Raw genomic sequence first — 15,779 nt, forward strand, 5'->3', positions numbered from 1 at the left:
TCCTCAAGGACTTTCAGCTGTCACTCAGGGAATACAGTGAATGCAGTGATAAGAATTAGATTAGAAAAAGATCAATAGGGCTGACAATAAATGAAAGTAGCACAGACATTATTGAGCAAATTAGGAGAGAGAAATTAAACTGGACAGTATAATCTTCAATGCCAGCTAGACACACTAATGTTGGACAAAGTTAGGGAGAAGACAGTAAGTTAGAAAGTGGTATGAAGAAGAGGCAGTGACAGCCTGTCTGTGAGACGGGGAAAGCCCTGCTGGTGATGGAAAGGTCTCAGCCCACAGAAAGGTGGAAAAAGATTATAATGATCCAGAAGGACACGGATTTCAGTGGCAGGCCACAAAGAGGCAATGGTGGGGATGTCACTTAAGGCTGGGAACGTGGAGTAGGCAACAGCCTTGGCTACATATTACAGGGGAAAGGGAACCTCAGATGCACCCCACCATCACCAAGGCATTGGTCGGATAGCTTGTTCCAGGCAAAAAAATTTCCTAACCTTCTTGTAGTACAGGTTGGTTTGCCCCATGAAGGTTTGCACCCCTTCCAGAAACCACTCTTCTGTTCAGATGTGATTATTTGCCATAATAACTCCCTGTATTTTTCTGTCTGTACAAATATCCAGTGATGATCAAGTCTGGCAAGCGTCCGGGGTGAGGGATATCTGGTGGCAATGAGATCCATGGGCTGACTCCGCTCAGCATGAAAAGAAGCTTTCCTTTTATCAGTATTGAGTTTGTCTAGATCCTCTTACATGTCTTTGAAAGGTTCACCCCAAGGCAATATAATTGTGTTTGATCACATCCAGGCTATGAGTCAGTGATTGATATGAATAAAGAACTTAGAGTTTCTTGTCTTGGTTCCTTGTCTTCTTCCCTGTGGAATCAGAAATCACTTTTATAAATATATCGGTCCATCTGTGCTTCTAGCTATCCATTTCAAGTATATGTTCCAAAAAAGAAATAGTAACACTTTATAAGTGCAAATAAAAACACACTAAAAGGACTGAGCAAGGGGTTGTTTTTTTTCTTCCTCATAAAGTACATGTGGATCCCATCCAAAAGAGTTACTGTGAGCCATGTAACTTGTAATTAATTCTGCTATAAATGTCAGAACACTTTGCAGGTCTAAGCTGACCCACTAAAATTAGTCCCCTTTTAACAATTCTTTTTATAATTTGTTTTTCAGCAGAAACGGCAGCTTGACCTCCTGACAATAACCAGCCCTGGTAAGTGAGCTCTGCCGCATGGCTCTCTTCTCTTTTCTTAAAGAGATGGTTGTCTAAATGTGTTTTTTTTTCCCCTGTCTCTGACATGCAAAATGAAAAACACTGTTCCCCAGAAAATCTTTCACGTAATAACAAGTGACAGCTATATTGTGCTTGGCAAAGCCCCGGGCAGTTATCCGTTCACAGAGCTGCCTCTTCAGACCTTTACTCTATGAATTTGAGTGCTGATATTTCTTTAAGCCTCCTGGGGTTACAGTTAGCGGTATGTCTGCAGGGCAGATGCCCTCAAATTCACAATGTGTGTTCAAGTATCACAGAAATGCAAGTTTGACTTTTCTTGGTGGCAAATGGGAGCAGTTGGGGAATAAGGAGACAGCGGGCCTCTGTGTACGGGGTGTGAGACAGGAGGTCCAGGCTTAGGTCTGGAGACCCCCAAAGTGGGTCAGAAAATATTCAGGTAAAATTAAAATGCTCTGAACAATCTGCTTCGTAGTGGCTTTTGTCATTTGCTTATGGAGGAGATAATCCAAAACGTGTTTTGCTGGGAAAGTGTTGGGCTCTTTGGCATAGTGAGTTTCAAAGGTCTCAGCACCATGATTGAAATGCAGGTGGTTTGAATAGTGCTTCTCTTTGATCTCAGCTCTTAAGGCTGGGTGGCTTTTAATTTATTGCTATTTTTCTGGCTCAATTTCTTTCCATTAGCTGCTACAGAAGTTTGCTGCCCACCAGCTTCAGATGTACACCGTGCTTGAATGGTGCTGCCTTTTGGTTAACTTTTTCAATTTTTCAGGTGTATGTACGTATTAAGCTTTCAGTTTGGCTTTAACTGGGACTAATGAGTTCTGGCTTTAACTGGGAATAATGTGTTAGCGAAATGAACAGGTGTTACGGGAAGTGAACAAAATGTGACACACATTTGCTTGGATAACAATTTTGCATCAATAATTGTTCTGACACTCTAAATGTAGATATCATCTGTGACATGGTTTCTCCTTCACTAACCTTGTTAAAATAATAAGAATTAAAATAAGGAGGAGGAACACTTTGTTGGGACAGATGTTTGAGGCTATTGGCAATTGCATCGCATTTTTGCATGTTCACTTTTCATACAGTTTGCAATTATGTTAATGTATGCTCAGGGCACTTGCTGATAAAAGCAACAATACAGTGTGATACAGCCATTGTCACTATTCTGACTGTAACTTCAAGGGCAAACATGGCACATTTTTCATTTTTCGTATCTTCAGCATTCCCTATTTCTAGACAAAAAAGACAGAAGTTCTCTGAAGGTCTTAATCATAATAAACACTCAGAGCTTGGGTAAGGGCACCAAAGTCCACAGACTTTTTTTTTTTTTTTTTTTTAATGAGAGAAAAAGAGGGTTAGGGACCAAAATAGCTTAATATAAGACTTTTCAAAAAGTCTTAAAATAAAACCAAATTTATGGTACTTTCCTCATATTTTCAGATACAGTACTCATTGGAACAATTAAAGGGTTGACTAGGTTGAGTTTGTGCATAGATGTGATCACAGTAAGTAGCTATCGCTTCAGATCTCTCAGCTTAATACAGCAATCTACTAAATCAACACAGCAATTAGTTGGAAGGATCAAAATAGCTAAATACTAAACCAGCTTTCAATAACTGCGTAGGTAGACAAACTGCACTAAAAGGGTGGAAAAAAGCTTTCCATAACACGCGTTTTTCTGAAATACAAGTTTTACCCTTTGATATTTAGCCAGAAATCCACAATAATTGCCTCATAGGAAAAAAATTAACATTTTTGCCATGATTATATATTTGAGTGCCTACAGTTCTGCTTTCAGTAAAGCAATTTTCAAAAGAAGCCTGATGCTGGATCAGGGTAAACTTACCTAAGAGCCTAAAGCTGAGATTTTTCAAAGAGGCTGAAAGAGTTAGGCGCTTAATTCCTAGTAGGATTGGAAAATGTCAACCTGTGTATTAAAGGGTCTAGTTTGGGCCCTACAAATACAAAAATAAAGTAAAATAAATCATAGTCTTGAGGCTTTTATCTGTCTTTGGAGACCGCAGCTTTTAAATATTTCATTCTTTGAGTCCTAGCTCTAAGATTTGACATCAACAGTCTGCTTTTACAAAGTCGTGGTATGGTTTATGATGGCTGAGATCAGCCATAATCACCGTCATCCCTTAATTTACGGATTCAAATTAGGGAGTGGGCTATTCATTTGCAGCTGTTAATCCTTTGGGACTTGTTCCCATTCTCCACCTTGCCGCAGGCAGGCAGCCTTAGTATGTGGTGGAGGTCACTCAGCCTTATTTATAGTATGAAAGTCCTCCGCGTCTCACAAGCAGTATCAGCCACCAAAGCCTTATTGCTTAATTGCAAGAATAGGCAAAGGACTTCAAAACCAACAGTGACCTCTGTGATTTGCACTTCTGTCATGATGGATATCATCTTTCTTTTGTGCGTGTGTGAAATTCCCGAACCGGTTTTTGGAAGTTTAGTCAAGGATCGCTTGGTAATGCCTTGCAGGTATTACAACAGCTCTTCTCCATGTGCCACTACAAAAATTTCCAAAAATTGATCAGCCAATTAATGAAATTAATTGCAAGGTAAAACAATGCCATTAACGTCAATTAAGGGGTGCTGAGACACAAGTGCCAAAACGTTCAAAAGAGAGTTTGTGGGATCACGGAAACCTTAATGTTACCTCACGGCTGTTGCGCTGTTCCCTGTGGCCGTGGCTGTTGCACGATTCCCCGGGAATCACCGATGGGGAGGATGCGGTGCCCGTTCCTCGTGTGCTGAATCCCCCCCTGCCCGCGCCGTGCGGAGCCCAGGCTGCGAGGGTGGCCCACCGCCGCCTGTTACCGTACTCCAGGCGCCTTCCGAACAGCGAGCCGTGCGTGTGGCTCTGCAAACCCCGGCTGAACTGCAGCTTGACTTAAAAGCCCATTTGTACATTAAACTGAACAGGTATAGACCGCTAATCTGTCACCTGGGCTGAGGGCACCCTGGAAAAAACTAGAAAAAGGAAGAAACGCAGAGGGTGAGCGCTGCAGCTCTGGCCACATGTTTTGCATGCGACGTACAGAGCTGACCTGTTCTGGCACCCCAAAAAAAAACCCCAAACTGGAGGAAGTCTTTGCTTTGCTGTGGGTCTCCAGAAACAGCCAGACACAAATGATGCATAAGCTGGGAGCGAGCCAGACTCCCTCATGCTCAAATATATTCCTTTGAAGTAACTGACACCCATGTAAAACGTGGAGGGGAGTTCACTGCTCTGCCTTAGTGCTGGGTAGCTGGAGGAATGTTAAGTTAAATTTATCAATGCTCTCGCCACACTCCTTTCTTCTTGCCCCTTGACATGTGAGTTACAATTAGACTGTAACGCGCCGTACGGTTCAGGGTGCCGGAGTCAGAGCTGATGTGCGCAGTGGGGTGGGGGAAAGATGTTAAAAATTCATTAGTAGCTGGCAGGGACGTGCTGGCAGGGAGTGGGACATAATGAGGTTTAAGTTTTGGTAATTTAAATTTTCTTTAGACTTAGTCTTACCTCTGAATTTGATCCAAAGCATTTCCTTAATGCTTCCTATAGTTGACTTTGGGTTTTAGGACCAAATTTTGAGGTGGTTTAATTTGGCCTTGCTGCACAAAGGATCCGAGGATCTGCCCTTAATTTCTACATGATCGTGTTCTAGTAACGCTTTGAACCTGCACATAAAATCACATCACATTCTGTGGTAACCACTCAATAGTTGCAAATAAGATATCCCTGTTTCCATAGCTTTTCCATGGAGACAAAGCTTTTTGCATCTCCTGTGTTTACGATAATAATACAGCTTTCCAATTTCTCTTCTCAGTAAGGTAAGCTCATCTCCCACTGAAGTATTTTTTAATTATTGATACCATAAATGGAAGTGTGTTGGAAACTATTGGCTTTGAAAATAGCTAACATGTGATATTATCCAAGAACCATCAGGAAAATTCTTTTGAAATTCTCTTTGATTCAGCCGTCCTCAGGGCTTTATCCTTCTCTACCAGTCTCTCTACTGCCAATTTAAAATAACATTCTCTTGAAATCAGTGCAATGTCAGGAGAAATTCATCAGCACCGTAGGTGCATGTTTCCCAGATGTATATAAACCCTACTACAGTTGGCAGCAGTAAATTGATTGCATTTAAAAAACCTGGGGTAGTTGAATATTCCATGGTGCCCAGCTTGGCTACAGCATGGAATATAAAGTATTTTAAGTTTCTTTCGGCTCTGTTTTAGGTGATATAAAGTAAGAGCTGACTCCGTAATTCCTGCCTTTTGATTCACTCAGATTTTCCTCTGTCCACGTTACAGGTTTACATGCACAAATGGAGGAGGATATTCCTAACCTCTGTGGAGCAGCACTGAGATTTGATCAGAAATGTTAATGACTTTGTGTGTGCCTCCCCCTAATATTCAAACTCTTACACTTTTAAGCAGGGAAAAAAGCTTGATTTTAAAAGTATTTATCAGACTGATCTATGTGGTGAAATATCCTCCTCCCTTTAATATCATCAGTGCTGCGTGCTCTAAAAATGTCTCCATTTCATTAATTTGTGATACACTGCTACACTGAATTCTTTTAAGGTGGCTTTAGTTTCTGCCATACATATTTTACTGCTCTAAATTATAGATATAGGACTGTTGCCTAGTTAATTTCCTCTGGTTAGGAAAATATATTTCTACTCTCCTGGAGTTGCATGAAGTGATATGTAGGATTTGCTATATTTTTTAGCTGATTAAGTTTTGCATTTCTATATATTACTGCTTACGAGACCTCAAGTAAAACTACGAAAAGGAAGGAGAAGTTTTATAGTATATTTGAAAGTTTCATTTAACTATAAATTCCACCACTAAGCCCCCCTACAAGACTTTTCCATTACCTTCCTGGATATTCTGGCTATCTACTTCTTTCTAATTGAAGCATGAAAATAATATGAACTCAAAGTCATGAAGCTATAAGACAGGTATTAGTAAAAATGATACAGAGTAATAAAATGTGACAGAAAGTTGTTTGCTGCTAAAACTCGGGTGCTATTTTTGCTAGTCCTTATTAATTAATAGTACATTGATTTTGGTCTAAGTATGTGTCAAGGGATAGCGTCTAAGTTTTTAAACAGCCTAACATAATTACTGTTCGTGTTTGTTAGTGAAGCTTCACACGCTATTTTATTTGGAAAGGTGGTGGAGAAAAGAAATTGCTTATCTTTCCAGTAATAATTGAGTCTTTTAATGCTCAGTGATGGATAGGAGTGAAACTATTTCTCATATCTAAGACACTGGATGTTAATTTACCCGTTTGCCCACAATAATGTAAAATAACTTGGGGGGTCTATTGAGGGACAGTACCTCATTGCTCAGCAAGGCAATAGAACCCAAATGGTTTGTTTGAAGCCACAGCACAAGAATTTCCTTACCTTACAAATGAACTACATATGCTGAAGTCTCAGCTCAAAGTGAAATCACAGTGTCGTCGGTTCTTAGCTGAACCCTAAAACTACAGGGTGAAGTTTGTTCTAGACTCGACGAAACTTTAACAAGATCAAGTACTAACAGAGAGCAGGGAGAAAATGTGGACTTTTTTTTCGTGCCATTACGTTGGTTTCAGCTGTCCTGAGGCTAATTAGGAAATTTGACTGTATCCAATTCCTCATCTTCACTGTATCTGAAGAGCTGTAAGAATTTCCATTTGCTGTGATAAGGAGAAGTAGCATTGTTGCTTGTAATTACTTATTCGTCCAGAGCAGCACCTTCCTATTTCTTACTTATACCTCTCCATTTGCCGGAATAACGACAGCAGAGATACTACATACTCAATGAACGGTGCTGCTGTTCCCGCCGTCTTTTGCCTGCACAGACAGTCTTCACTCACCACATGTCCCAAGAGAATAAGCCCACTCCTGTCTTTCTGCCTATCACCTGACCTATCCCCATCTGTCTCCCCAAACACCATCTATATCCACCTCAAATATCACAGTTATGAGATCTATTGAAATGACAGAGTTTTTTGATCCAATAATGAAACCAGAATTTTTTTCCATTTAGTCGCAAAATATTTACTTTTAGTAAGACTGTTTCATCCCCACCTTTGCATTTTAAAAAAAAATGACCTTTTTTTGGATACATGTAGAATAAGTGATATTTGCAAAGTCAAAATAAGACTGCAGAGAAGATAGTCTAAAGGCTAATCCATTACTTTTGAAGAAAAATATCAAGCTTTTCCACAATACCTTATTATTATTCTGGGTCACCATGATGTTTCCATGCACCTTGGCATGTCCCTTTAATTGGATCCTTACACGGGAAGGTCCGGCATAGTTGCATTGAAAGCTGACATTTCTAACTAACTGACCTTTTCAGGCCCAGTGATACTCCTATAATGATTATCCTCTAGCATTGTTTGGACACAATACCACATACTTCACAGCACATAAAGAATATGTTCTTTGAGAACTATTCAAAATGCCCAATCTCAAGTTAGCAAAATGAGAAAATTGGGTGCAAACATTCATCAGAGTGTTATTGTGCAGGTATCGATTTGAATGCCCTTTCATTTCTCTGGGAAAAAAGTGTTGTATTATAGAGCTCTAAATTAACTTCTGTTCTGTTTTTTTTTTTTTCCTCGGTAAGTATAAAAAGGTCAAATTCATTCATAAGGCTGAATAGATTTGCAGGATATAAGCAATAAGATAGCAATCAACCTTCAAATAACCTTTAAAGAGACAGTATCTTTTCTTATGAACAGTAATTGATCTGCTCATTAAGTCACTGCATACTCTTTGGGGCTCACCTAGGCAAAAATGTATAAGACCCGTGACAAAAGGATGTCAGCTAGAACAAAACAGGAATAAATCCTCATGCGGAAATATAAATATTTTACGGGGTTTGAGGGGCGTAAAGTTGATGAAAGGACTGACATTGCAACGTGAATTCCTTGACTTGACTGTCATAAGGCTGAGTGAAAAAGACATAGAAAAGACCTCGAAGTGTGAATTTGGTATTAGTGAGGACGACGATGATAGCGTGTTCATACATGCCCAAAACCTGAATATATCTTCAAATTCCCTTCTGAAGTGTGTGAGGGCAATCATTGCAGTTTGCCTCCGCTCGGTGTACATATGGGGGGGTGTACACGTAGGGGAACTCCTGCAAGAGCGCCTGCTGCACATCGCCTCCGGCTTGCCGCCGACTACTGCGCTCCTTCTTTTTTTTTTAAAAAAAAAAAAAAAAGCCAGATTGTGAAGTAATGGCTTTCTTTGCACCATGAGTGCTTTTTGGATGTACGGGGGGGTTAATCATCTCTGCCTACGCAGAAAGAAAACCCTCGTCCAGCTTGTTGTAGTGCTGATTCCCCAACTGCAGCCTGCCGTAACCTTCACACTGTCCGGGGCTCTGTCTCTGCAGCTCCTCTTCTGTAAGCGAGAGCGGTTAAAGGGCTGCTGGAAATTTTTTCAAGGAAGCTCTATTTAGCCAGAGACTCTCTTAAAGAACTGGGATTGTCGGTTTAAGATACCAATCGGAAGATTAGTGTTCTGTCCATGTCCATATTTCATTGCTGCATGTAAATCCGTGTTATGTTTTTAGTATTATTTTTATGAATTGCACATACGCTGAGGACTATCTGTGCATAATTGATTACAAGGAGTTGTCTTGGTTTTTATCTTTGATCAGAATTTTCAGAAGCAGCAAGTATCCCAGGTGACAAGGCTTTTTATGCTGTAAATGTTTGCACATAATGCTCTCTGTTTTACTTCACAATGTGCAGAATGAGCATCTGGCTCATTTAGAGAGAGTGAAAATGAGCAATTCTGTGTACAGGTGTATTGTGCTCCTTCTCTTTTTGCATAAGCTTGAGGAAAACTTAAAATAATATATTTTTTTCCTCCAAAAAACCCCACCCTTTCTTGAGTATCAGATGTTTTCAGAGAGAGTGGAAAGCTTTCTTCCTTTTTAATGAAATTGTAATTTGCAAGGGCATCTGTAAACAGAAACAGCCTCTTCACTTATGATTTCATTTGTTTGTTTGTTTAATTATCTGCTGAGTGACCTAAACAAGACTTAGTGAAAATCGGTGCATTAAATACCTGGAAGACGGCAGAGGATTATATTGACACTACAAAATGGAGTACAGCGCAGGAAAGCATGAGCCAGCAGAGACCTGAGCAGTAGAGCTGTGCAGCTTGCAGCAGCCTCACCGCCGTGGGTCCAGATGCCGACAGTCCACGTTGGCTGGGTGCTATGCCTGAGAGAAATAAACCCTGAGATTTTGCATTTTTTACTTTTACTTTTCTTTTTTTAAAAAAAAAAAAATTATTTTTTTAACTGGCCTTAGGGTGCTGTTATTCTGATGCTGCTGAATCGTACCCAGACCTGAACCTTTGCTTGTGAGGTTTTTTTTAAGCTAGCCGGGCACATACTGTGCTTCCTTTCTATTTTAGTAGCACCCGTGTATCCCAGTCCACAAGGATGTCATTGTGCTGGATGCACAGTGTGACACCAAGCTGCCCCTGAATAGTTGGTGACTTAAATAGACAAAGCAAGGGGCAGTGGGCAGGAAACTTGGAAAGAGAATGTCAAAAATAAAAGATTATTTTAATAGAACTGCATTTTATTTTTGAGAAGCTGCCCACTACTGTCTTTGTTGTCTTCTAGACTCCTGTGCCTCTTTGCCTGCCCCTTTCCTCCCATCTCTGATGTAAGAGAAAATGGCAAAGCAGTGATGATTATACAGCTATAGCGGATGGGACTGAGGAAGAGGGGAGCTGGAACTGCACAAAGGACTTTTCCTTAGCTCATTTGTTTCTAAGAATTGCTAGTGGGCTCATTTTTTTGATATGCAGAACATTTTTCTGTTAAAGCAGTCAGCCAAGGTCACTGGGAAACCCGCAAGAAAGGGCAACCTGGAGCCTTTATTATTATTTTGAGCTTGCAACTTGAAGGCACAAAGGAATTCTTAGGAGATATTTGAATGGGGAAGGAGTGATGGTTTTGTGAATTTGGACTGAAAGAGCAGGATAACCCATGGTGGAAAAGTGACTTGTTCATCACACAGCTCAGTGCAGTGTTGGAGGGAGTTATCTGAGATGCTGCTAAACGAGATAACGTGAGTACTGTTAGGCAGTAGTATCACTGCAGTGTCCTTAAAAAGCAGGTTAAAGGAAGGTGAAACACTGTTTTAACACCACGGTCTACTTCTGACGTCGTAGCTAGCTGTGGTATCTGTACAAGGTGCTGCACTGGACCGTGTAGAGGCTGTGAGTGCCAGGACAGAGAGTGCTGGCGAAGGAGCAAGGCAGGGGAGGGGAAGGGGCACAAGGCAGTATGGGAGAAGGTCTGTGGTGGGACCTGGGGAGGGCAACATAAACCATAAAGTTGATTTGCTGGGCCATATGAATCAAAATGAAAATAAGTGTGTTCGAAATATCTAGGAGACAGCAGGGGATTATATTATTCTTGATGTTTTTATTATATTACCTGCCCTATTACACAGCTGCATCCATTGTCCTTGTCCTCCGGGGACTAACGGATGGAAAGAAGAATTATCTGTAGAGACCCTGATTTTCTTGCCCATGCTCTGGGCAACCTCAGAGTGGTGCTAAATTCTGTCGTGCTGCTGCCATCCCCTGTGCTAAACCCGGTTGCTTTCTGTCCCTTCCAGGGACTGTGTGGGTGTAGGGCCCATGGCTGGATGCAAAAGGAATCCTCATCTGGTCACTTAGATCTGCTGCAGATTTGCTTTGGGATCTGATCCAGAGCACTTAAGTTGCCTTTTACTTTGACCAAACCCCTAACCATTGATTTGACAAACCTGACACCGAGAGCAACTTCACGCACTGTGTTAGTGTGTGATCCCCATTGCCCCAGCAGATGGGCTTGAATTTTGTTCTTCAAGCACTAAAATAGCTTTCTGTAGACTAGAAAAATTTCCTAAATGGTGTCGTTTGAGTACCTGGGGCAGGTGATTTGGGCTCTGGGCTGGTCCATCGCCAGCAGCACGGCCAAGCAAGATGTCCCCATCCCTCTCCCCCCCGGCAGCCAGGCGCAGGTGGTCACCTCTGCCGTAGCGTTGGCCTTCACACCGGCCGCATCTCAACAAATGCCTCCCAAAGCAGGAGCCATAGTGCCATGTGCGTTTGTACCTAGCACAAATAGAGATGCTATATAATAGCGCTGCTACTAATAAATATAAACTGTATAGATGTCAGGTTGCCCTGAGAATGTATTCTCCCCACAAACCAGGCGGCTCTACTGCGGTGTTCAGGAATTAACTGCAGGAGTATTACTCTCTTAAGGCTTTGTGTTATAGTTCTGTTTTCTTCACCTTTAACCCCACAATGGATTATGACCATACTTTCTCTTATAACTAAATGCTCTTCTGTCCTTTGACAAAACAGATTTGTGTCTTTTCATAGCTTTCTGTAGAGGGCTAATAATACATGGGAAAGCTTTACTGCCCACAGGAGACTTTGCCTGGCCGTAATAATAAGAAATGCTGTTGAAAAGTCATGATCAATGTTAATTCAGTTATTTTTCATTTTCTTTTTTTATAACGAAATCTTCTACTTTGTGCATTTTATCCAGTGCTACCCCATGAATTGCTCGTTGGAGAGAGGGGTCATTGGTTATAAAAATGAGTTCTTGTTGTTTGTCCTCATACAAAAATAACTGCAATATTTTGAAATGATGAATTTAAGGGAAGGAAAAAAAGTGGAATCTTAGATGCACAAAAGATGTAAATATTGTTTTCCAGGTTTTATGGTTCCCAGATGCCTCCTCTAATTGCATAGCTAACCCTGAGTTTATTAAGTTATTTTCCAGAGTCAAACTCATTTGTAAACATGTCAGAATAAAAACTAAATTTAAAAAACCAAAACCTTTGGATTAGAATTCTGGAGTGATAAACAAACTAATTTAGAATGTATTTGCATGTAATTTACATGTGCCAAAATAGGATTGCATGTGGTTTGTAAATACAGGTCTTGAATCTATTTAACATTACAGAATAGCACAGAAGAAATTAATTGTAGCTTAAAAAAAAAAGGTTAAAATAATAAAAAGATGGCTTAAAATGGCCCATGTTTGAATGTGATTCAACGTGCAGAAACTGGTGAGGAGAGATAAGCACGCAGAGAAAGCTGTAAATTCTAGCAGCAACATCTGTAGTAGTTAGAATACTATGTTTTATAGCAATCCCTTACCTCCCCCCGTGGACATTACTATGGCATGCAGTATATTTATTATTCACTTTCTGCAAGAGATCTTTTCCAAACACAGCCTTAAAAATAAGGTCTGTTTCCTCTCTTTTAACATTCAGACCTGTTCAAAGATAATGATGTCACCTTCCATTTGGAGCATCTTGGCCAGTTTGGCCTCTACACTTTGGCACAAGGTAACAGTTTATAATTATCCTGCTTATTATACTGCTACCAAAGGATCAATCAGCAGGTGAGTCCTCCACTTTGCTAGGTATAGTCTCCACCTGGAGAAGACCTGTTGGTCACTGGTGCCTGTGAATCTTCCAACCTGAGTAGATGAAGCAACGTCAGAGAGGGAGGAGAATGTCACGCAAGCCAGTGAGCAGTGTTGGTGATGGGACTTGCAAAGCGATGCTGAAGGGAGGGGACACTAAGGGAGGAGAGAGGCTTGGAGCAATGACCACATGGAGCTGGCAAGGTCTTCTCAGAAGCGTTGTGGGTGCTCAGGGTACAAGACAATTCATGTGCTGGTTATTTCTATTGTTGCACCTGCTGGAAGGAGGCTCTGACTGAATCCACCACATTTTTTCCACCCAAAACAACTATACGTCAAGAGACAGGATACCATCTATGCCTGCTGCTTCAGAAATATGCAAGACAGGGAAACATCATCTGTGGAGATATGAGGTAGAAGGAGTGACATCAGCCATGACAGGTAGCAGGTCTGGCTTTGGCTCCCTGGCTTCCGCTCCCACTGTCAATGCTGAAATTAAAGCAGCCATGGTTTTGAGGGAAGAGGAAATGCTCTTTGGATAGAAAGGCATTGAGTAAATCCAAATGTAAGAACTGAACTTATTGTACTGAAATGTACGGCTGGGGTTATGGGGAAAGGATGCTTTATTTACTCTTTTTTTTTTTTTTTTAAATTAATTCATGCTTTCAGGTTTTTCTTCAAATACCAAGGAATACCCTCCTCTGTATTCATAGACTAGCAGCCTGGAGTTTAAAAATGGCAGCAAAGTGGTCCTGCAATATTTGATGTAACAGGGTCTGTAGAGCTCGTTGGTGTTGAATCTCACTTGTTTACAGACTTTGATAAGAATAAGTAGAGATGTCAGGATTTTGCTGCTGAATCCCATGATTTTTTTCTAAACTGGCTTCATTTAATACATTTTCTTTACTTTTTAGACAAGAGGGAGAAAAATAGGAGCAGAGGGGGGAAAAGCAAAGTTCTTGGGGTAGGAGACAGAGCTTTGTTGTGTATTTGCTACTCAGCATTTTGCTTGAGTACCATGGAGGAATATTTATTATGAAGGAGGACCAGATGTCAGGAACCTTTCCATAATTTTTCAGGTCATAATACTTCTGTTTCAATGTGCAGATAAATGTCTCTAAATATTTTTTGTACTTCTTATCATTTCATCTCTAGAAGAAATTAATTGTAGCTTTAAAAAAAAGGTTTTATTTCCCATTTAGCTATGAGCCATTTTGTATATCCGCTTTAAATGTTAATTATTAATTAGGATATAATCTATTTAAGTCTCTTTAGCTGTCCATTTCTTCCAAAGAAGGCAGCTGGATGAAACAAGAACGATGCATCATCATTATATAGATGATAAATTAGCCTCTTATCCCAGGAGAAGACAGTTTCTCAACACCAAGGTTGAGATATACCAGGGGCTGGAGTGGAGGAGCCCTCCTGGCTTCTGTCCACTTGGTGTTTGATGCATAGCATGAGTCTACTAAGATGGCTTTTATAATTAAATTGGTAGTTGTGGAGCATCATTCCTGTAACTTCCATACTACGGCAGTTATTGTTGCTGGTGAATGGACTTAGTGGGACATTGGTGGTAGGTTAAGTGTTTTTAAGTTGCATTTGAAAGCGAGGAGTTAGAAAAACAATAGCAGGCTATATTAAAATAAAAAGTTAAAATCCAACAAGTAGTAAAAAGCTTTTGCACATATCCCAAGTGAAGCAAACCCCTTATATGAAGATCAGTGAAGCTGCGGCACTAGTATGTCTTGCAAAATCTGCTGACTGAATTTGCTGGTTTAGGCGTGAGGGGGGTGTGTATGTATCTTTACAGAAATTAATGGCTTCTTGGCAGAAAATATGTCATGGCTACCTTTATCAACTGAGCCCTGAACATGAAATGTGAGGCTGGCAATTAGCATCAATGACCAGCTGTGAGAACAGGAGTTTCGCCCATTTATTTTCATTATATTTTTGTTCAAATATTTACATGTTTTATCTCTTATTTATTGCAAACTTTATTATCATTTTCAACAGCAAAGGAGACACTTTGGATTAAAATTTTGTATATTTGTGTATTTAGCTCTTTCTTTATTTGCCAAGTTAAATGCAAAAAAGAGCTCTTGTTTATATTAACAGTATCTATATGGACTTATCTATACGAACAGTTGAAAAGCTGGGCATTAGATTGCGTAGCTCATCAGTCAAGCTTCAAACCTTATCCAGCAAACAGCTCAATGACTTTGGAAATCTGCAGTGTGTTCCCGAAACTTTAAATGATATTGTGTTGCCTGATGCAGCTTAGTGGTTCACAGCTCAATGGCTGGTGAAGCCGGAACATTTTCTTCTATATTTTATCTGTATCCATTGTTCATAGATGATCAGTTCCAGAAAAAAACACTGTGTCCACCCTCATATTACCTTCAAAAAGTTCCCTCACTGGAGCACCAACACCCAGCCCAGTTCAGATGCACATGCAAATGCTGTAGAGTTAAATTACAGATATGTTTGTAATACTGCCAATAATATGGCCTGATTTCCTTTATCGTAACTCAAACTGTCCTGTGCTGTTGCGACATTGCTAAGAAACGCAGAGAACACAGATGTAATTGAACTTTTGCTCTCTCCAGGACTTGGGCAGGCAGCTCAGGCAGATGGTCCATTTGGGATCCAGAGCCAGAATACTTGCATGCTCCTGATTTCCTTAAAAAGTGGCTGGCAAGAGTGATGTTCATCTGTGATGGACTTACCTCGGATGATGAAATCCAGAAAGCAAGTCACTGCTCCCAGAACTATATTTCATTATATAGAAGCTTAAAGCTCCTTAAGATAAATGGATGCACTGCCCCAAATTTCTATGCAGTAGTATTGACCTAGCTTTTACCTCTCAGGAGTGACATCTTAGAGTCACTGCAAATATCTGCTCAGAGCAAAAAATAGTCAAAAATGCAAACAGAGTATTTGAAAATATTAGGAAAACTAAAGGACAAATTAGATGTAACAATACACCGCTCTTAAAATGGGTGGCAGAGCTAGCAAAAGTACTGTGGAAGACAACGAGGATGACCAGTAAAA

At 40.4% G+C, this 15,779-nt stretch overlaps 1 protein-coding gene across 1 annotated transcript in view; it reads left to right on the forward strand.

Moving 5' to 3' along the window:
- The window catches only part of AGBL4 (ATP/GTP binding protein-like 4), a 972,041-nt gene that overhangs the window by 513,965 nt on the left and 442,297 nt on the right, over nucleotides 1-15,779 (forward strand). Inside the window, exon 7 of the mRNA XM_009884833.1 lies at nucleotides 1,199-1,238. Within this exon, the coding sequence (XP_009883135.1) occupies nucleotides 1,199-1,238 (40 nt within the window). The remainder of the gene's footprint in view (nucleotides 1-1,198; nucleotides 1,239-15,779) is intronic.

The sequence above is a fragment of the Charadrius vociferus genome, unplaced genomic scaffold, assembly GCF_000708025.1.
Source record: "Charadrius vociferus isolate BGI_N301 unplaced genomic scaffold, ASM70802v2 scaffold163, whole genome shotgun sequence".
Taxonomy (NCBI): Eukaryota; Metazoa; Chordata; class Aves; order Charadriiformes; family Charadriidae; genus Charadrius; species Charadrius vociferus.